The following is a 21,944-nucleotide window of genomic DNA, read 5'->3' as shown; positions in this document are numbered from 1 at the left end:
AAAGCACAAGAAAGAATAGACTATACAGACGCCGAATGACATTTTTTCTTCTGCTGGATAAGTATGACAACTTAAGGGTGTTCTTTTATTATTTGAGTCAAGACACAAGATAGACCATCAATCCATCCATGCATTATCTGCACCACTTATCCTCAGTAGGGTCACGGGGGTGCTGGAGCGCATCCCAGCTATCCTGGTTGCTAGCCAGTCGCTGGGCAAACAGAGACAGACCACTCACTTGCTCGTTTACACCTAGGGACAATTTGAACCGGCCAATTAACCTGACATGCATGTTTTTGGAATGTGGGAGGAAACCAGAGTGCCCAAGCACGGGGATAACATGCAAACTCCACACAGGAAGGTTCGATCTCATGACCTCAGAACTATGCCAAACATGAGCTAACCACTGCACCGCTGTGCTGCCCCAAGATAAACCATCTTGCCACAAATATAATGTATATCCCCAAGACTAGCCATGATCATTCTCCAGGGCACGGTCCAAAAGGGGCTGGAGGGCAGGAAGACCGAAAAAGAACTGGGCGGACAACATCAAGGAATGGACTGGTGCTAACTCTACCACAACCTCCCAACAGGCCAGGGACCATCAACAGTAGAGAACCTGTCCAGAGTTGTGTCCTCAGTGGTGCCCTGACAACAAAGGCAGTTAAGGGGTCCGTGATAATGTGTCAAGGAACTCATTTCAAGAAATATTTTGGTTTTAGAAAAAAATACAGGACTTAAAATGTGCAAAACTATCTACCATCTTCTAAATCAGGAGTGTTAAAGTCAAGCTGAGGGCCAGACTGATAGAATGTTGAAATTGTTTTAAATGATGAGTATAGTTTAGTGCAGTGTTTCTCAACTAGTGAGTCATGACAAAAAATTGGGTCACGGACCCGTTTTGAGGGGGTCAAGGGTCCTTTGCCTGAGCAAAAATTGGTAAAAGAAGAAAACAAATGACAGAGGATCAATTACACACCTTAACAATAGATGGTAATAATGCCCTGCAAATGTGAACTGACAACTGCCATTTCAAACCACAGAAATAGTTTGTTAAGCATGTTGTTGAGCATGGCAGTGTGGCCTGTGAGGTATGAAGGGAACAATTGGAGAGGGTGTGGGTCATGAAAAGAGAATAGAGTCTGCTAAGAAGAATGGGTGGGAAATGGCGTCAAAGGCGGCCTGTTTATAGTAATGAAGACAAGATACCGAAGTGAAACGTTTTGGATTTAAATGAAAATGTATTTTTAAAAAATCGCGTGTTCGTGTGATAATTCATGCATTTTTGCCTATTACTTGGATCAATATTTCGCTTAATGAGGTTTTTTTTTTTTTTTACAGGAGAGAACTGCACAACCATGCAGGGTTATTTATTCCTGGGGGAGGGGAGCTCACCTTGAAAAGGCCATGCTTGTGGCTGTGCTGACCAAGCCAAACGCCACTGCCAGGGGTGAAGTCCATCTGCGGAGGGTCTATCACTCGCTCGTAAATTCTGGGGGGAAAAAAAAAAAAAAAAAAAAACAGCCCATAAATAATCAACCTTTACAAACAAAATCAGTAAACAGTGATATTTTGGTTCTCGAACAACTCTAACTTCAAACAAATTGGTTTTTGGCCCAAAGATATTAAAATTTTCTACCATTAGGTGAACATTTTAATTCAAAATCTTAATTTGTTAACTTTGACCGTTTTTAAAGGTTACAACTGATCGATTCTCAGAATATATACAATATAGAAGAACCACAAGGAAAAAATATGTTTTCTTAAAGTCAACAAATCAACGTGGATAATAAAACCGTGATGAAAATATTCAAGAAAAGGTTGAGTGCACGGCAATAATGCTTCATCTCGGAGATGCATGTTCACTTTGCTCCAGGAAATTGATGCACATAGCATATGCAATTTCATCAAAATCTTCATTTGCCTCCCGACATCCCTTAAATGTTGCCCTGACTTCAGCACTAGCCAGGGTGGAAGCCACTGAGGCCGTTTTTTTTTTAATCCGTATCATCATAAAAACACTGATCCATTGAGGACAGTGGGAACCACCTCCAACGTATAAATCACCAAAACCTTTTTTTAATGGCTATGGGGGTTGTTTCAAACACAGACTAGAGGACAAAAAGTACTATGTGTAAGCGCCAAAGGTCAATAGTGCAGGTAATTGGCCATAATAGTGCGTAAAAGCTATTTTACTACCCGGTAAATCACAACTATACTTCCACCTCAAGCGTGTTATTACCGCTTAAAAATGATTCTTGTTTAACATTGAGGAATATGTAATGAAGATAATCTGATAAAGGTGAAGGAGGGGGGGGGGGGGGTATCTAATCCCAAATGAAAAGCAAAGACCCTGGCCAGAGAAACCATAAATCCAATATTGTGGTGCATATGCTTGACTTGCAATCTCCTAGAAGTGATTTATGCAGATAGGATTAATGATAAATTGATTTGAAATCAAATTTGGAGTCGGGAAAGCCTAATGTAATATTCATTATCCTTGACGAAAAAATGTGTTTGAATATAGAATATATTTACCTGTGTCGTTGGCAATTATGGCTATTGAGATCAAAATACAATAAAAACTGGGTTGTTAAAAATGTTTTGATTCTTCTTAGCCACGTGAAGAGGAACTCCTCCGCCTCAAATTTATTTCCCCGAACATTTTTCCAACCACTGACTCTGCCAACACCTCGAAAGACCCACAATTCATTGAGAGGAAGTGATCAGACTCTCCAGCATCATAATAAAGATTTGAAACCAAAGTGTGCACTTGTAATCAAAAGTTATTTGCATATGTGTGATTTTTTCATGTCAGAGTATTTAATTGTGTGGTACAAATGATACTTTGCCTTTTTTCAACAATCATTCTAATGAACCAATCGGAGAATTTTAGTTTAAAAAGCATCAACAGAAACTCTGGTCACCGTCCACTCCTCCGGTGACTGACACTACCAGTCTTTGAAAGTGAGGCGCGAAAACCTTTCTATTTCTTCACGCACTTCTTTCTAAAAAGGGATCCTAAAGGGGAGCCTGATTGGCCTTTAGGAAATCTAGTTTGACAACTGATGGAGTTGATAATTTAATAAATGGTTGCCGTTTGTAGGAGCATTTCATTGTAATTGTTCATTTCTGATTTTATTTATGGTATTTCTGGTCTATAAGGCTAACTGTAGAATAAACTCCAATTGTAATTTAAATATTTTAATCAATTTAAAATTTGATATTAAAAATATATAAAACCAAAAAAAATGTTTTTTTTAGAAATTAATTCCTAAATAAAAAATACATTTCAAATCAATTAAAAAAATGAAAGAAACTCTTTATGGTTTTGGAAAATATTCATAAGCATAAAAGCACCCATTTTTCTTCTGGGTACAAGCCCCCCAAAAATTAATTGACTTGAGTTGTATTTTACAATTTATAATCCATTTTCAACCTGATGTGGAACAAAAAAATGTACAAATAAGTTTCGAAACTTTCATGTCTAATATATTTTTATCATGTTTAAATAATGTATTTAAATTGTAATAAAACCTGAAATCACATTCAAATCAATCAAAACTCTTAAAAAAATAAAAGTAATTAATTCCAACGCTTCATCTATAAATTACTCTTAAGCTTTTAGAGAATATTTACATGCACTAACTTTTTTTTTACCGCTTAGTAAATGTAAATATACACTCCAACTGTAATTTATCATTTTTAAATCGTTTTAACCTGAAATTTGAAATGTAAAAATATACACTTAACTGTTAAAGATGTTTAACAATTAAAAGTCGAATCAAATTCAAATCAAACATTTTAAAAATAAAAAATGATGACCTTTCTTATTTAATTGGATGTATTATTTTAGGAAATGTTCATACGCACAAAAGCCCCTATTTTGCCCCGCAAAATGTCCATTTATTTTTAATTTATTTCTACAAAAATAAAATGGCACATGCTTAAATAGCACAAAACAGTCATCTGTGCTGCATCATTTGAATGGGTACGTTTATATTATCTCCATATTCATGCCAGTGACTCTCCATTGACGAGGCGTTCAAGTGCTCCACGAAAAACTGCCGAATCTACAGTGGTTGCAGCTGTCTAGAATACCTGTAACAGCAGTAAAGAATTTGGAGGTCAGGCTGTTTTTGTCTTCTTTGTCCGGCCGCAACCTCTACGTCTCGGCGCCCTTAACCTTCCCCTTCCGTCTTGCGCCGAGGGAGGAAAACGTCGGAAAGCCGTGACGCCAATTAAAATACAAAATGGCAGCTGGCTCGGAGCCATGTTTGCATTGCCTGACGTTAGCAAGCAGCGCCCGTCAACATCTAATTACCGGGGAATGTTCGCCGGTCCACAATACTCTGCGCTATGATTAACAATACTCCTTTATCACAGTGAGTAGCACAAAATGTCTTCAAACACAATAGGAGAATCAGGAGAATATTTCAGTTGCAGTTTTCTTTCCTTTTTGTACCTCGCCACAAATAACCCATGATCATGTGAGTACAGTAAAACCCTCTCTAATCTGTTCCAAAGGAAGGATTGTAAAGTGGAATTGTCATTTGGTATTTATTCTAATTAGGTAATGTGATTCAAACCCCCTGATAAAAACATTAAAATTGTATTTACAGTAGGGCAAATATTTTGGTGAAGTTTTGCATCTTGAAAATATTAGAGAGGCCTGCAATTGTCATTATGCGTAAACCTTAACCATGAGAGACAGAATGTGAAAGAGATAAAATTATTTGCAAATCATGGTGGAAAACAAGTATTTGGTCAATAGTAAAAGTTAATCTCAATTCTTTACTATGTACCTTTTGTTGGCAATAATGACTCTTCACAAGCTTTTCGTACAATGTTGCTGGTATTTTGGCCCATTCCTCCATGCAGATCCCCTCTAGGGCTGTTATTGGTCAACACAGCCAATGCACTCCACATATTTTTTTGTGGGTTTGATATCCGGATACTGGCTAGGCTAGCCAAAGAAAATACATCTAGTGAAGCCCTTCCTTTGTTGATGTGGCTATGTGTTTGCCATTGCCATGCTGAAAGACCCAACCACATCTCATCTTAAATACATTGCTCCATTTATTCTTTCATTTACACTGATCTGCTGTCGTGGTCCCTTTGCAGAAAAACAGCCACAAAGCCTAATGTTTGCCCACATGCTTCACAGTGTAAAGGTGTTCTTTGGATGCAATTCAGTATTCTTTCTTCTCTACGAGAACCTGTATTTCTACCAAAAAGTCAAGTCAAGTCAAGACATGTTTATTTGTATAGCCCTTAATCACAAAGAGTCTCAAAGGGCGGCACAGATCAAAGGCTATTGCAAACTATTATTACAGACTATTATGACACCATCCCCTCATCTAAAACCTACATGAGGGCAAAATATACACATATTATCAACATAAAATATAGATTATTTATATGCTATAGGGTAGAAGTGTGTTTTAAGCTTCGATTGAAACATTTCCACTGAGGTTGCAGATCGAACCTCAGGGGGAAGAGCATTCCACACCACCGGGGCCCGGATGGAGAACGCTCTCGAACCTACGGATCTCTTCTTGGCTCTTGGGATCACTAGTCGACTAGCGTTTTCAGAGCGAAGGCTCGGGACTGGAACATAGGGGGAAATTAAATCTGAAAGATATGAGGGAGCAAGTCCATGCAAGATTTTTTATACAGTACTACCAAGAAAACCTTAAAATCACATCTTAAGCTAACAAATCAATGTTTGCTACATGAGATTCTGAACTGAATGAAGAGCAAGGAAGGGAATATGATGGGATGGAGTTAGGCCAAATGTGTTATTTTGGTTTTATCTGACCATAACAGATTCTCCCAGTCCTCTTTTGGATCATCCAAATGCTCTCTAGAGAACAACAGAGGAAGGAGTCTGGACATGCACTGGCTTCAGCAGGGGCACACATCTGACAGTGCCGGATTTGAGTCCCTGGGGGCGCATTGTGTCACTGATAGTAGCCTTTGTTACTGTGGCCGCAGCTCTCTGTAGGTCATTCACTAAGTCTCACCCATGTGGTTCTGGAATTTTTTCCACGGTTCTTGTTATCATTTTGACACCATAGGGTGCATGTAGCCACAGATCGAGGGAGATTATCAGTGGTCTTGTATGTCTTCCATTTTCTTATAATTGCTCACCCAGTTAATTTCTTGACACCAAGCATTTTACCTATTGTAAATTGTATATACATATTAAACATTACTACAAAAACAGTATATAGTAAGTCGTATTTAGATGTTTTATACGTGTTAATGATTTAAAAATATATATATTCAATATAAATTTTTAAAAAACTTATCCTCGAGTCCTACACTCATCTTTTTTGCTGGGGACGTATTGTGTCAAATCAACGTGCGTCCCCAGGACGCAACTTTTTGGACACCAAATTGTCATTATTACCCGATTACTTTTTTTTTTTTTTTTAACAAAGATTTACCACACTCCAAACTTTTCGTCAGGCAAATCCGCCATTGTTGTTTTGGTCTCGCGCCGATCTCGGCAAACGAGATGACGTCATTGTTTTGGTGGTTGTCGAGTGAAAGAGAAGTATGCCTCCGTAAAAACAGTTGGTATTAGGTGCAAATCAACAAAAAATTGGTAATTTCTTCAGTATCGGTAATAAGTCGAAACATAATACAGAAAGTGGTAACAACGGCAATAATTCCGGCACGAAAAAACGGCGGAGAAATTCTTCAGAAGACCGCGAAGGCAAGAAAAACACGTGTTTTGAAGCGAACGATTCGACGAAAGATAAACAAAAGAATACTCCTAGCAAGAAAAGGACTTTTCTGCCAAAATGGACTCAATTATATTCCTGGTTACGCTATGAGGAGGATGATAATGGAGGCTACATGTTCTGTGATGCGTGCACCCAGCGTGACAAAAAACTGGATTGCATGAATCATTTCGCAATACGAACTTTCAGAAAAGCACATTGGATTGGCACAACGACAATGAAAACCACAAATTAGCTATGGAAATTCCGTTGCTGCAATTGGACCTTGAGAAGGCATCACAATTGTGGCGGGACAGCGAACCACAAAGAATATATGAACTGAAAAATCTGAAGTGATTAAAACTGCATGAATATATAGACTAATATTTCAGCAATATTATTTTATATAATGTACAGTATTTTTGTGAACTGAAAAATCTGAAGTGATAACTGCTTTGTATTACCAATTAAGTGTGATTATTAAAACTGAATGAATATATAGATTTATAGATTTATTTATATATTTCTCGCCGATTTACAATTTCAACCTTGATAACACAAAATTTTGGGGACCCATAGATCTCTGTTGGGACCCATAGATTTTTGAGCATGCGAGTCCCCGGGACCCATCACTTTTCAGAGGTAAAATGAACACTACCGTGATGCAAACCAATAGCAGACAAGCATCTTATATGATATCGACGAATAGCAGACAAGCATCATATATGATATCAACCAATAGCAGACTGGCATCTTACAGATGTAACTCATTATTGACCCCACACCGCAAAGTTTGAATTTTGTAGGTCTCTGGACAAGCTGAAGCCTTTTTTGATGCAGTCAAGTAGGAAGAAAGCTATAATGAGGGTCTGAAAAAACATATCACACATCGCAACATGAAAACATCATAAGCTAGGGACACCGATTAAATTGTTGAGAAATGTAAAAACATTCCGGTGCAGAACAGCAAACATTACTCTTTATGATAAAATAGGGCAGCGCTGTTCCACTTTTCTACAGCTTCTGTTGACCTTTATCGGTGTTTGTGTATAAAAAAGACTTAAATTTCAATTTCAGACAGTAGAAGATTGAAGGTGATGTTTTCGTCATCAATTGTGAAACATTGAATGCACCATATGGCAGAGAAGAAGCTTTTTCGCAATTTAATCAAATTGATTTAAATGGCAAATGTTAGTCAACATATATCTAAGAGAGTGACCACATTTAATTACATGCAGTCTTCCGTCGACCCTTGATATTGTATCATGTATTTCAACATTCATTATTTGTATTAGTTATATACCAACATGTTTTTATTCATATAATTTACAAAAAAAGTTATATTAAACTTGTTGAGGGTGATCTGTATATTTGTGACCAGTAACCATGACATATAACAGACTAAATTAAACTGAATTAAGTGACTGGGCCATTTTTTGTCACTGTTGCTATTGTACATACATCATAAGTAGAAAACTACAATATTGTTATTTTCTAATACAGGTATTCCTTGCTACTTGGCACTTTGTGGCCGCAGTGCATCGCGGGTTGAAATATATTCCACAATTCATTATCAAATGTACATTGGTGCGAATGGGGGCTGGCAGACCACATTTTGCCTGGCCTTTCGACTTATTTTTGCTGTTACTATATTTCCGCCTACTGAGAATTGCATTGTAGAGCCACCATCCATTATCCCCCTAATTCCGTATTGCTACGAGCAGGGACTGGCAAAGTACCGTGTTGTTGGGTCTGGCAGTTTTTTGGGGCGATTAATGTAGTTCCGCCTAAAGTCAACTGGACTCGTGCCTGTGATCCATTATCCTCAATCCCCTATTGATGCGAGCAGGGACTGGCAGAATGCACTTTTGTCTTGGATTGGGATGTTGTGGCCGGCTGAAATGAAATGCACCGTATAGGCTGCGATACATAAACCCCAGTCATTTATTACTGAGAGTTGTGGCCAGCAGAGGGCATTTTAAACATGTGTGTGCTGTTCTACTTCTCTTATTTTACAAAATTATGAACAGCACAACAGAAAATTTGGTATCCTGGCTGCAACTCTCAGCAGTAGTCAAATGGGGATAATGGATTACAGGCAAAACAGTGCAGTTAATTTTAGTCGGGCCACATTGGCATGCTTCAGGGGCCCTAACAGACAAAAAATACAAGTTGCCAGCCCCTGCTTTCAGCAATAAACGACAGGGGGAAATGGATCACAGCCACAACCATTCAGATCCTTTTAGAGAACAGCACCTAACATAAACGCTTTCTGCTGAATGAATTCTGGCCGCAAAAGTGCAGTTCATATGAGACGCAAATAACGCCAAAAAAACATCAGTCCTGACCAAAGTGTACCCTAGCGGTCCCCATTCTCAACAAAATCTGAGAGGAGATACGGATGTAAACATACACAGTGATTTCTTTACACTGTTTTCAACCAGCATCTCGATATCTAATTTACACCATTTGAAACAATAAAGGATAACAACACCAAGTAACCAATCAAATGAAATGTTACGAACTGTTGAAGCACAAAAGGTCACATGCCTCAACATAATCCTTTTATACGACAAATGTTTTTTATATACAGTCTTATTCTTGAGCTCCTCTTCCGCTCTGGCAAAGTTGCGGAACTTTCTAAATTAAACATATTTGCGAGGGGAAACTTTTTCTAGGAATTTCATTACTTTGTGTTGCGGAGAGAAAGGGAGCTTGCACTGATGTATTTTTCTGTTCGTCTTTGCTGGCTCCATCTAAAGCATTATAAATTCTGGTTCTGTCGTCGCAGCTTCAACGGATTTCGACTCCGCATCTGTCAGTCTCTCTTATGACTCTGTATCCAAATATTGTGAATCGGAGGACATGAACTGAATTTTCGTAATTATGCTTCGATATATAGAAGCATGGCAATCTGAAATTGAAGTAGTTGTTTATATGGGAATACAACAAACAAACATATGCTAAAAATCCCTTAGAGGAAATTTTTCGATGACACTCTCGAATTATTCAAAAATACAATAAAAACAGGGCACAAAAGTAAGCCATGAAAAAAAAACAACGAGAGACTAAAAGTAGAGCAAATGTGATAAGATAGCAGATGTATCATATTTAATGGATTAAATGACCCCAATTCCATGATTTGTTGCCGAGGACTTGACTGCTTTTATGGAGATAGCTCCAAATCGGATTAAGAGTATCTCTGCCTTCTATTATGACTTACCTTACCTGAAAGGTGAGCCTAATTTTCTGATAATGACACTGGAATAATCTTCTCATTTAAAAAGAGCCTGAACAAATGTGTATTTGTATATCGATATATTTCCTCTACTCACAAGAATATTTTGTTTCCAGGTCGTGCTTGTATTTAGTCTTTCTAACTTTTTAAGCAAATTGTCCCAATCAGAAGGAACTGAAAAACAGTTTATCTGTTCCCGGCCTCCCAAAAGTGTCCGAGTTACCCCTGATCACAAATAAAAACACATTGAAACAAAAATTGAACTTTAAAAAAAAACAATCGATCTTGCTGTTGCTAAATGTTTGCAAAGAAACCTTGAGCTAATTACAGAAGCAATCATGCAAAGCCTGTCAAATGAAGAAGGCTCGACTCCAACAAATACTATGTTGTCTTGATATTTTGACACTGTTGTAGATGTAGAAAAAAAACGATAAGTACAATAAGTGTTTCTAGCGATAGATGATAAAATCCTGCTTCTGGAAACCAATGAAGATACTGATACATTTTTTTACCATCATAATTCCACTCTGCGTGTGTTGGGGGAGCAAGAATGAGGAGTACAATCCGAAGAACACCATCCCTACTGTGAAGCATTGGGGTGCTTTGGAGGTGCTTGTCAGCACATGGGACAGGACGAGTGCACTGCATTAAAGAGATGATGACTGGGGCCGTGTATTGTGAGATTTGGGGAAAACAATCACCTACCCACAGTCATTGAAGATGGGTCGTGGCTGGGTCTTCTAACATGACAACGACCCGAAGCACACAGCCAGGAAAAGTAAGGAGTGGCTCCAGACCTGAACCAATCGAAAATATTTGGAGGGAGCTGAAACTCTGTGTTTCTCAGCGACAGCCCTGAAATCTGACTGATAAGAGGAAATCTGTGTGGAGGAGTGGGCCAAAATCCCTCCTGTAGTGTGTGCAAACCGGTTGAAAGAGTGCAGGAAACATTTGAACTCTGTAATAACAAACAAAGACTACTGTACCAAATATTAACATTTACTTTCTCAAGTGTTCAAATACTTTTTTTCAGCTATATCATACAAATAAATCCTTAAGAAAATCATGCATCGTGATTATCTCTCTTGTTTACAAAGACAATAACCTCATACGGCTTCGGTAAACACGTCTCCAAAAGGTAGTTGCAGAGACTTAAGCTTTACTTTACCAATCAATGGATCGAACAATACCTACTTTTTTGTCAGTAACAAGTAATTACAAGATAGTATAACACTGACATAGATATTTCAGAGCGTGCATATTAATATTGGTGCATTCATTTCCTGTAAATACAATACCTCTAAACATTATAAGAGTGTTCTAATAGTATATAGATCACATGCCACGGCCAAGAAAAAATATATTGCCCATTCTTATTAAGGGGCATTAACCTAGAAGTACATATTATTAGCTACTATAAATCAAATAAATATACAAATGCAGAGGAAGAGAGGAGAACCTATATCCAATAAATGTAAAGTTTGACCAATAACGTCTGTAGAGATCTTTCATAGCGGCACACTTGAAGTAAATTTATGGTACCGATGATTCGGCCCGATAATTATCGCGCACCCCTAGTAATTAAAATGAGATGGAGGGCTGGAACTCTAAACCTTTGATATTTAACTCCACATTTGAAAGATAATTGTCCTAAAGGGTTTTGCTTTCCAAAACCTTCACACAAAGTTACACCATGAACAAACCTTTGAGAGCCAGATCTCAGTTTATTTAAGCGTAAAACAGTAAAACACAAAAGCATTTCGAGGTGAACCCGCTTCAGCCATTGACATTTGGAAAATTCCCCTCATTAGGTGGCCTGGCAGGAAGTCAAATTACTCTGCAAATTTGCCCTCAGCTGCTCGTAAAAGAGGCAGGAATTGATCAAAACGGAGCTTGCCCATCGATTCAGAGGCCATCGTTGCAAAACAACACGTTCCAAAGAGAATTTTCGTGTAGGAACAGTCCACTGTGTGACATTCTGAGAGACCCATTACCCCTTTATTATTTTTTTTAGTTCTTAAAGGGACAGCGTATAATATTTGACCACTAGATTTTGAAGTATTGTGTAGTAGCCCCAAAAACGTGTACTAAAAAGCACAAGGGAAATTACAAACTGTCATGTCCTGCACGGTTGTCATGGCGCCCAGCTGGCCCCGCCCCTTGACACCGGCTGAGACGCATTGGACTGATTGCTCTTGAAGTACTTGAGCGCTCCTTTTGGAACTGCCCGCTGCCAGATCATTGTTTAATCCTCGTTGAAACCCTGTTCATGCCCGTTTGATCTGAGTAATGCCTAGTTTGTAATTTTGATTGCCTTTGAACCTGTTTTGTTTTGTTTTGTTTTTGGTCCGTTTTTGTGTTGGACAACTTTTCTTTCCTAATTAAAGTGACGGATCGTCTACGCATATGAGTTCCGACTTCCTGCTACCCGGTCCGTTTCGTGACAACAAACTACGGACAGTCAAAGTAAACAAATCGCAACATTTTTCTATTTGATTTTTTTTGCCCAACCTTTTGTTGAGATGGCTGATGTAATTTTTTTGGGCATTTCAAATATTTAATTGTATTTTTCAATTGTTTTATATATATATGTACACATATTCAGTTTTATTTTTTATTTTTTCACGTATTGTATTTATCATATTTTTTCTAGTACATTTAATTATAAATATATTTCTTTTTTTCTATGATTTTTAATTAAAAAAAAGTTATATTTACATTCATTTCTTTGCCCATTTTTTATTCATTATTATTTTTGGGAATTATTGATGTTTTTTTTTACTACTCCGAGGCACCAAATAATACACACTTTCCCTTTATAAACAACAAAATCCCAAAAGCTAGGGGAAGAAATACAATCAAGAAAGGTTTCGTTTCATTGCAATCCCATCATTAGGCTAATGCTGTCTAGCGATATAACATCGTGACACCTATTTTCACACTAGGGATGTTTTGCAAGGCTAATATGTTGGGTAGTGATGGAGATGAAAAAGAAAAAATGGGGGACACAAAATGTGATTTTCTGGCTGCTGGACACAAAGGTAATACAACATGCATCATTATGAGACGTTGAAGGTGGAGCGCTCCATTTCTCTCCTCCATTAGATACTGACGCAATGAAACCAGCCTCCATAAACCGTCGGCAATTTACCGATTTGTTTCTACCATTCAGACTATTGGAAGAAAAGTAGGGTCTTACTTGTCCTCGAGCAACTACAAGGAATGGATTATACATTTAACTCGTTCGATACCAGATGTTTCTCTCAAATGTGAAGAGCAGGGTGCCAGCCAAATGTTTCTGTTTTGACTCATTGTTGAAGGCCTACAGATGTATAGTTTTGTCGTTGTATGAGTATTGACCCTTTGCATGTGACGTCACATTGCCTTCCTTGGCAGAATGAGCGCCATGACGGACGGCAAGAGGCACTTGTGCGCAAGGCAGTTGAATGAGCTTTTGAGCTGAAACAAATATCTATAAACACCACAGAAGAATAGAACCACCACTTTTTAAAATGGCGATTTATTGTTGTGCCAACCTGCAAGGTTCTTAGCCCGATTTAAATTTTCATCGTATCCTTTTTTATGAAGACAGAAGACAGTGATGTTTATCTGCAAATAACACTGAGGGACTCGCAGCCCTCAAATTATTATTATATTTTTATATTAGTAAGCATTTTTACAAGGTATATTTAGTGTATCTTGAGCAATTTTATGTTAAATTGGCACAAGTGTAGTGGGTATTTTCTGCTCTCCAGCAGAAGTCTCTCACAGTATCTGTGAGCACGCACTCCGTTTTTCCTTTGCTTCTTAGCGCTGCATTACAACAGAACGAGTGTCTCAATCCTAGTCTGTATAATGTGTTTGTTGAGTAATATTGATTGGCTTGATTAAAACAAAAAAAACAGTGTGTGTGTTTACCTGAAGAAGGGTGTGATTCTACAGTGAATCAGAAATTAGCCTCAATGTAGCTACTCTAGCTAAATTAGAAAAAGCTAAACAATTTGAGCAGCTTTCAGTTAGTCAATTTGAGATTTGATGGCAACCTGGATAAAACAAGCGTACACAGCTAACGTTAGTGTCTTACCTTTTGCAATAATGAGGTGCTTCTCCACGTCAGAGAGCAATAAGTAACCATGCCCCACTTTGCATCAACAACAAGGCTGTGGAGGTTGTCAGCAGTATCAAGTTCCTAGGGGTGCACATTACAAACAAACTCACCTGGTCCGTAAACACTGCATCACTGGTTAAGAGGGCACAGCAGCGCCTGTACTTCCTGCGGAGGATGAGGAGAGCCCACCTGCCCCCACCCTCCCTCATTACATTCTACAGGGGCACCATAGAGAGTATCCTGACCAGCTGTATCTCTGTGTGGTGTGGAGGCTGCAGCGCTACCGACTGGGGTAGTGTGAGGAGGGTAACGAGGACAGCAGAGAAAATAATCGGGACTACACTTCCCTCCATTCAGGACATTGGCCAGAAGCACTGCCTATCCCATGCTAAAAACATTACCGGGGACCCCTCTCACCCCCATCATGGACTGTTCACTCTGCTAGCCTCTGGGAAGAGGTACTGCAGTGTGCGGTGCAGGACCACCAGGCTCCGCAATAGTCTAGTCCCCCTGGCCATTAGACTGTTAAATGGTCAATCTAACATATAGTTAACTTAAATCTAAACGGCTGCTAATCTGACTTTTGCACTACTGGCAGTTTTTTTTATAGCTTGCCACTCCTTGCACATTGCTCTCTGCACTATGGTAATTACAGCGTTATTGTTACAGTGTTAATGTTACTGTGTACCTGACTTGTTAACCTGACTGCCCATTTTGCGCATCTGGTTAGCTACTCTTCTTGCACTATCGGCACTATGGTAAAATACTATACGTAGCCAAAATACAATACAACATTATTTATATTATTTATATCTGTACATTCAAGGAAACTGTGGGGGTCAGATGCATCGACATTTCGTTCTGTATACACGTGTACTAGAATGACAATAAAGTAGATCTGAATCTGAATCTGAATCTGAAAGTAGCGGTGTTCTGTCATATCAGACTTTCATACGCTTTCAGACCGGCACCGGTGTATCGGGATTCTTCATTTACAATATAGTGGTGTAGATCATGTGGACTGAAGTCAGGTATACTGGACGATTTGTCTAGATGTGTGAATATGTCAGTAGAAGTGCTGTATCGCGCGGTAAATAGCATTGATAATGCTATGCTCGGATCATGTAAATAGCACTCTTTGTGCTTTCCGACAAGGGGAGCCACCTCATCTGACAGCTTCGCAATATTCGTTAGACTAGTCATTGCCAATCGTTTTGAATAGTTTAGATTTTTGGGCTGTTGTCTTCTGTTTACGTGCCTCGTCCACTGATTACCACGGTGTGCCACCATCCGTCATGGTGTCGTCATGTGATTAGGTCATGTGTATGCAAAGGGTCAATAGGCAGAGGTGGGTAGTAAGCAGTTTCACTTACTCTGTTACATTTACTTGTGTAAGTTTTGGGACATTTTGTACTTCTTGGAGTATTTTTTTAATCACTATAATTGTAAGAACAATTCAAAGAAAGCCTTCCAGATTGTAAAAGCTCCAAACTCTACAACTACCCGACATAAGTATACCCTGAGGTCCTGAATAATTCCGAGGAAAGTGACGACCTCCCTATCATAAGAAAAGACGTAGAGGCAGCAATCACTGAAGAACAAAAAGTCTCCAGGAATCGACAACATCCCATTAGAACTCAGACGAAATGGTGGTGACCAAATTATCGACATTTTGACAGCAAATTGAAGAACGATATGGGAAAAAGGACAGTGGCCATCTGCATGGGCATAATCGCTTGTAATTATGCAACCAAATAAAGGAAATCTTCAACTATGCTCCAACTACAGGACCATCAGTCTCATCAGCCATGTAAGTAAAGTTATGCTCAAGGCCCTACTGAACGGACTGAAACCACAGGCTGAAACATCCTGGGCTAAGGGGCCGGTCACACAGCCGTTTGCGGCTGAATCACGGCTAAAATTTTGCGGTTTTTTTTTGCCCGTGGTTGCCCGGGATGGAAAATGCGCAAATTTGGCCAACCCGCTGTTCATCTGTGGTATGGCCGGAAAAAAGACGCCGGCGACTGTTCCGCTTCCTCATTGCGTCATTTTCTCGTGTGGACCACGGGTATAAAAGCTCCCGAGCCGGTGTTGTGCCCAAATCCGACTCCTACGCAACAACCACACCGCCCCACCCCCCCGCGTGACTTTTTCATCCACGTTAACAAACGCATTTTGTAGAATACGATCGCACTTTGTTTAAATAAACGCGTTATATAGACTAGGATCTCCCAATTGTTATAATTAGCTCGCTTTATAGTTTTAATAAGCGTTTTATATAGAATACGATCGCTTTCGTTGGAAGCGCAGCAGAATGCGCGTTCACGCGAGGGGGGGAGGATTTTATATACGGTGTGCATTACTGTTCGATTACGTTCACAACAAAAACAAAGACGGAATGGATTAAGTTGTATTACATTTCCAACAAATGCAAGACGATGTGGTTTTAGTTATATGTACGCCATTACATTACTTATAAGTGAGATAAAACGATGTAAAGGTAGTTGTATTAGCGAGGGGATGCAAATCACGGCACCGGGCTGTAGCAAACTTAACCGCATAAGACACAGTCCCGTAAAGATCAAGATTTCAAGTTATGGCACCAATTTTAATTTGTTATCCTGAGAAGAAATGCCTAGAATTAAATATGGATTAAGACGAGAACACTACGCTGACGGGGGGGAGGGTTAGGGGAGATTGTTCTATCTTCTTTATTCATTATCCATTATCGATCAGTTCATAATACGCTACAAAGTTTAGGAGCCGGGATTCTTACTCTCAACCAAAAGGCCAAGCTAAAGTCCCAGATTTAAAGTCTTTCTGCGAATGCACCGAAAGATTTATACGAAATGAAGAGAAACGCTGACGGGGATCCATGTTCACCCCCTTGACGTCACGAGCACAAATGACGTGTGCTCGGCATTCGCGCTGTTTATACGCGGAGAAAGGCGTTTGACTGTCACACGCGTAACACGCTAATTTCACGTAATAACACCGCGATACAGGCGCAGAACATGCACCCACGATTACCCGCTGAAATTTCCCGTCCTACCCATGTGTAACCACGCTCTGGCCGCGGCCAGAGCACGTCGTTCCGCGTCATTTCTGCGTCATTACCTCGTGTTGACCACGTGTGTGGCACGCGGTTTAACACGTGCTCAAACTTTTGAGCAGCTCAAAAGTTTTGAACGCGGCCAACCACGTGAAAATTTCCGACCGCGAGTAAAGCACTGCTCTATCTCGTCTATATGGCGGTCTCAAAACGTCCAACAGCGCTCAACAGCATCTGCTTCACGGCCTGAGATTTCTGGCCGTGGTTCAGCCTCAAAAGTGAAAGGCTGTGTGCCCGCGCTCTGAAGAAATGAGCAGCGTAAAACTTTTTCGTGCTGCTACCCGCGCGCGAATTTCCGACTGCGTGTTGAGCACCGCTGTTTCTCGTCTGAATGACGATCTTAATGTGTCCATTGGCGTCCGCCTCAAAGGCAGAAATTTCTGGCCGTGATTCAGCCGCAAATGTCTGTGTGACCGACCCCTAAGAATAGGGAGGTTTCAGGGAGGAAGGAGCACGACAAAACAGATTGTTTTATCTACCCATCCAATGTGCAGAGTTTCAACAACACCAGGGAAACCTTAATCACGTTTTTGTTGATTTCAAGAAGGCATTTGAGAGTATGGCAAGCTGCTTTATGGGCCATTATGCAAAAGCACAACATAGGCCAAAAACTAGTTCAGGCCATTGTACAACTGTATGCCAATTACAACAGTGCACTATCTATCAATGGAAGCATTGGAGCGTGGTTTCAAACCACAGTCTGTATGAGATATGGCTGCATTCTTCAACGTTGCTTAACATCTTCCTGGAGAGGATCAGGTCCGAAGCAACATGAAGGCACAATCAGTATTGGGGACACAACATCACTAACCTTCTTTTTTCTGATTATATTGGCAGGAGACAAACAGGAACTGAAAGATCTGGTCAATCGCCTGGACAAAGCATCAAGTATGGAATGGAAATCGGCAGAGAAAAAAACAAAAGAAATGACCGGCAATTCCCAAGGTATTAGCACAAACATCACCATCAACTACAGAGAGCTAGAACCTGTCACTAGATGTAATTAATCTTCTAACAGACATATGATAATACTAACAAACAGATCAGAATCAGAATAGCTCAAACCACAGCCACACCTGCCAGACTTAAATCCATCTGAATGGACAAAAACATAGCAGTGAAATCTAAGACCAGACTTATGCAAGTGCTGGTTACTTCCATCTTTCTCTACGCTTGTGAGACATGGACTCTCACAGCAAAACTGGAAAAGAAAGTCTAGGCCAATGAGATCCGATGCTACAAGAATCTTCCAGGCATCAGCTACTTAGCCCATGTTACAAACGAAACAGTGCGCAACACCATCAGAGGGCACATTGGACCCTCCAAAGAACTGTGTCAACAGTGTGCAGACAGAAACAGCAGTATGGTCACGTCACAAGATCATCGGGACTGACCAAGATAATTCTCCAGGGGACAGTCCTAGGGGGCAGGAAGAGAGGAAGACTGAAAAAAAAATGGGCCAACGACATTAAGGAATGGACTGGAACCAATTTTGCCACGACCCAGGAACAGGTCAGGGACAATCAACAGTGGAGAAGGCTGTCTAGAGTTGCGTCCTCATTGGTGCTCCGACAACCCATACGTTTAAGGGATGCGTAAAACGAGATCGTCTCAATAAAAACAACTTGGTGCTTTTAATCGTATGAACTGATGGTCAGCAAATTAGCCATGAGTCCAGTATATATAATGTATACCGCCTCTGACAGTAAAAACGATATTCAAACACGGCAAAGCATATTGGACTCAATAGGGCTTTAGCCTTGAAATCCCCATAAGAAGATATTGAAATTTGCCGCTGTTACCCTGAAGGCAAGCACCTCGCCTTGATCATCGAGCATCTTAAAGCTGCCGTTGGCAATAAACGCACCGCAGGTTGTTGTTTTTTTTTTGGGCTCGCCTCTGCAGACTATTAACAATGTTTTTCCTCACCACTAGCTGCCATTTATACTGTACTGGAGGCACCGAGGACCACCAATAAGCCTACTGCCCGTCATGGCTGAAGTGGCCCAGTCAAATTCGAGATGGCGTGCCTTTGGGGGACGTCTCTGAAGATAGGAAAGCTACCAGGTAGTTTTTCAGGCGTGCGGTAGAATAACTTGTATGCAAAATGGAGGTTTAATGGGGGCACTTTATGTTATGACCCGTAGCATATACTACATTTCAAGGGAAAAATACACTAAAAGCTAGACTATAACCATGTGCAGTTAAACCATTTTGGAGCCAATGCACATTTTATTCAGGCACACTACCTGACAATCATCTAAAAAAATAAGAATGCTTCTGCATTTCTGATTAATGTTGTAAAAACAGCTAACTTGTCAAAAAGTCGGTTAACTTGTGACACTGCCACCACCATGCCTTGATGTTGGCAATATGTTATTTTTGTTAAAGGCTGTGCCATTTTTACGCCGGATGTAACAGGCTGCACACCTTCCGAAAAGTTCAATTTTTGACTCATTGGTCCACAGACTGTTTCACCAAAATCTTTGAGGATAATCAAGATGCTTTTGGGCAAATGTGAGACAGCAGGAACTATCAAAAGGCTGCCATTTTTAGCCAGTGTCTTTTTGATCGTAGAGTCGTGATCTTTGACCTTAACTGGGATGGTTTGCTGCCTCACAACCAGGATAACTTGCTGTGGTTGACAGCATGATGAATTCTGGTGTTTACCAGAAGATCCTGAAGAAGAAGGTCCAGCCATCAGTTTGTGCCCTCAAGCTCAAGTGCTCTTGGATCATTCAGCAGGACAAAGATCCGAAACACAGCAGTAAATTCACCTCTGAATGGATCAAAAAAAAAAAAAAAAGGAAAATTCTGAAGTGGCCAAGTCAAAGTCTGGATTTAAATCCAATTGAGATGCTGCAGTGTGACCTTAAACAGCCATTTAATGCTAGAAAAACCTCCAATATGGTAGATCTGAAATAATTTTGCAAAGGCCGAAATTCCTTCACTATCAATTATCATAAATTTTTGATTTCTGTTATCCCTGTCAAAGGTGGCCCAACTTGCTATTGGTTTAACGGGGCAATTACTTTTTTACATAGGGCCACATAGGTTTTGATTTTTTTTTATGCCTTAAGAATTTAAATCAACATTTTAAAACTGCATTTTGTATTTCCCTGGGTTGTCTCTGTGTAATCGTATAATTTACCTGAAAACGTTGTGAGTAATAAATAGGCAAAGAACACAGAAATCAGGAAGGGGCCAAATACCTTTTCATGGCACTTTATATATCAAAATAGCAATAGTAGTTATTTCTTTATGCAGCCCCAAGAGCAAAAAGGTTTGAGCACCTCCACTTTGAAATAAAAATGTACCGAGAAAAGGCTAAATTTCGATTTGAAACGTCGCTCAAGGTGTACAACACACATGACATGATGCAAAGCAATTTTGAGTGCACTCGAGCTTTTTCGATTGTGACCTTTGGATGAAAACTCCCCAGTAGAAGCATCGCACGCAATCAAGGCACATCTAGTCTGTCACTGCTTTCACTCACCAAGCATCCAACAAGCGAAAGTGTGCCCCAGAGGCGAAGCTGTGCACAAGAATGTAGCATTTTTCCCTTCTCCTTTCTAACCGATGAATGAAATATTGTTACAAAAGCGTTTTAGACATTTTACACCTGGTGATAGGGGAAGTGTTTTGTCTGATCTGCTGTAGTAAAACAAGCTGGCAAGCAAACGAGGAGAAAAAAACGTCTGAGTGCTCTGGAGGAGAAACCGAGCTAGCTTTTATTACACTTTCAGCTTTTGCTAAACTGGGTGCCAAATGATATTTGGACTAACGCATAGTAAAGGAACGGGTTCCTGGTACGCAATTACTTTTCTCAGTAATGAGTATTGTGACACGATATTAACTCATTCTGTGCCAGATGTCTCTCTCCTGTGGAAAAGAGTCAGTGCCAGCCAATTGTTGCCATTTCAAGGTCATTCATTGTTGAATAATTCTCGGGCCGGAGATAGGGGGCCCTATCGTGGATGGAGAGCCGGAGCTAGCTAAGCGGCTAGCAGCGTTATGAGTCTCCGGTATCGTCCGTAATCATGGTAAATGTAAACTCTCTACCAAATAAGACCGGAAGTTTGAAATGGCTGTGCTGGTGAAAAACATCAAAGCGCTCAGAGAGTGCGGTTTGCTATGCTTTACGGAAACGTGGCTCACGTCTAGCATCCCGGACGCTAACGTGGAGCCACCCGGAGCTACCCGGACTGGAGCCATCCGGAGCTACCCGGCTTCAGCGCTGTTAGACAGAGACACGAAAGCCTGCGGGAAGCGGAAGTAAATGGTAAATGGTCTACAATTATATAGCGCTTTTCAAGTCAATGAAGACCTCCCAAAGCACTTTACAATGTGCTTCACACTTACCCATTCACACACACACTCACACACCAATAGGGAGTCAAGTCACGTTTATTTGTATAGCCCTCTTTCACAAAGAGTCTCAAAGGGCTGCACAGGCTACAGATTCTTGCAAACCACAGACTGTTATTACACTATCCCCTGATCTAAAACCTACTTGAGGGCAAGGAAAAACTCAACATGAGGAAAATGAAGAAATCTTGAGAAGGGGCCGCATATGGGGTAATCCCACTTCCGTGGCTTATACAGGAAAAACAAACCAACGGGAAGTCAATGGGGCAAACGTGAGGGCAGAATTTACAATAAAATTGTATTTTGAATTTTGGTCTTTTTATTTGAAGAATTATTTTTGCATTACACAATGCATGGAGAATTTTTTTGACTGTACTCAGAAATGGA

The 21,944-nt window shown here is 40.1% G+C and overlaps 1 protein-coding gene across 1 annotated transcript in view; it reads right to left on the bottom strand.

Annotated features, from left to right (window-relative positions):
* Window positions 1–21,944, bottom strand: part of LOC148367059 (protein kinase C-binding protein NELL1-like) — a 282,893-nt gene that overhangs the window by 200,506 nt on the left and 60,443 nt on the right. The window contains exon 5 of the mRNA XM_088333852.1: window positions 1,396–1,492. Within this exon, the coding sequence (XP_088189978.1) occupies window positions 1,396–1,492 (97 nt within the window). The remainder of the gene's footprint in view (window positions 1–1,395; window positions 1,493–21,944) is intronic.

This window comes from Urocampus carinirostris, chromosome 4 (genome assembly GCF_059441175.1).
Source record: "Urocampus carinirostris isolate Australia breed hairy pipefish chromosome 4, RoL_Ucar_1.0, whole genome shotgun sequence".
Lineage (NCBI taxonomy): Eukaryota > Metazoa > Chordata > Actinopteri > Syngnathiformes > Syngnathidae > Urocampus > Urocampus carinirostris.
This window is presented reverse-complemented; position numbering and strand designations above follow the sequence as displayed.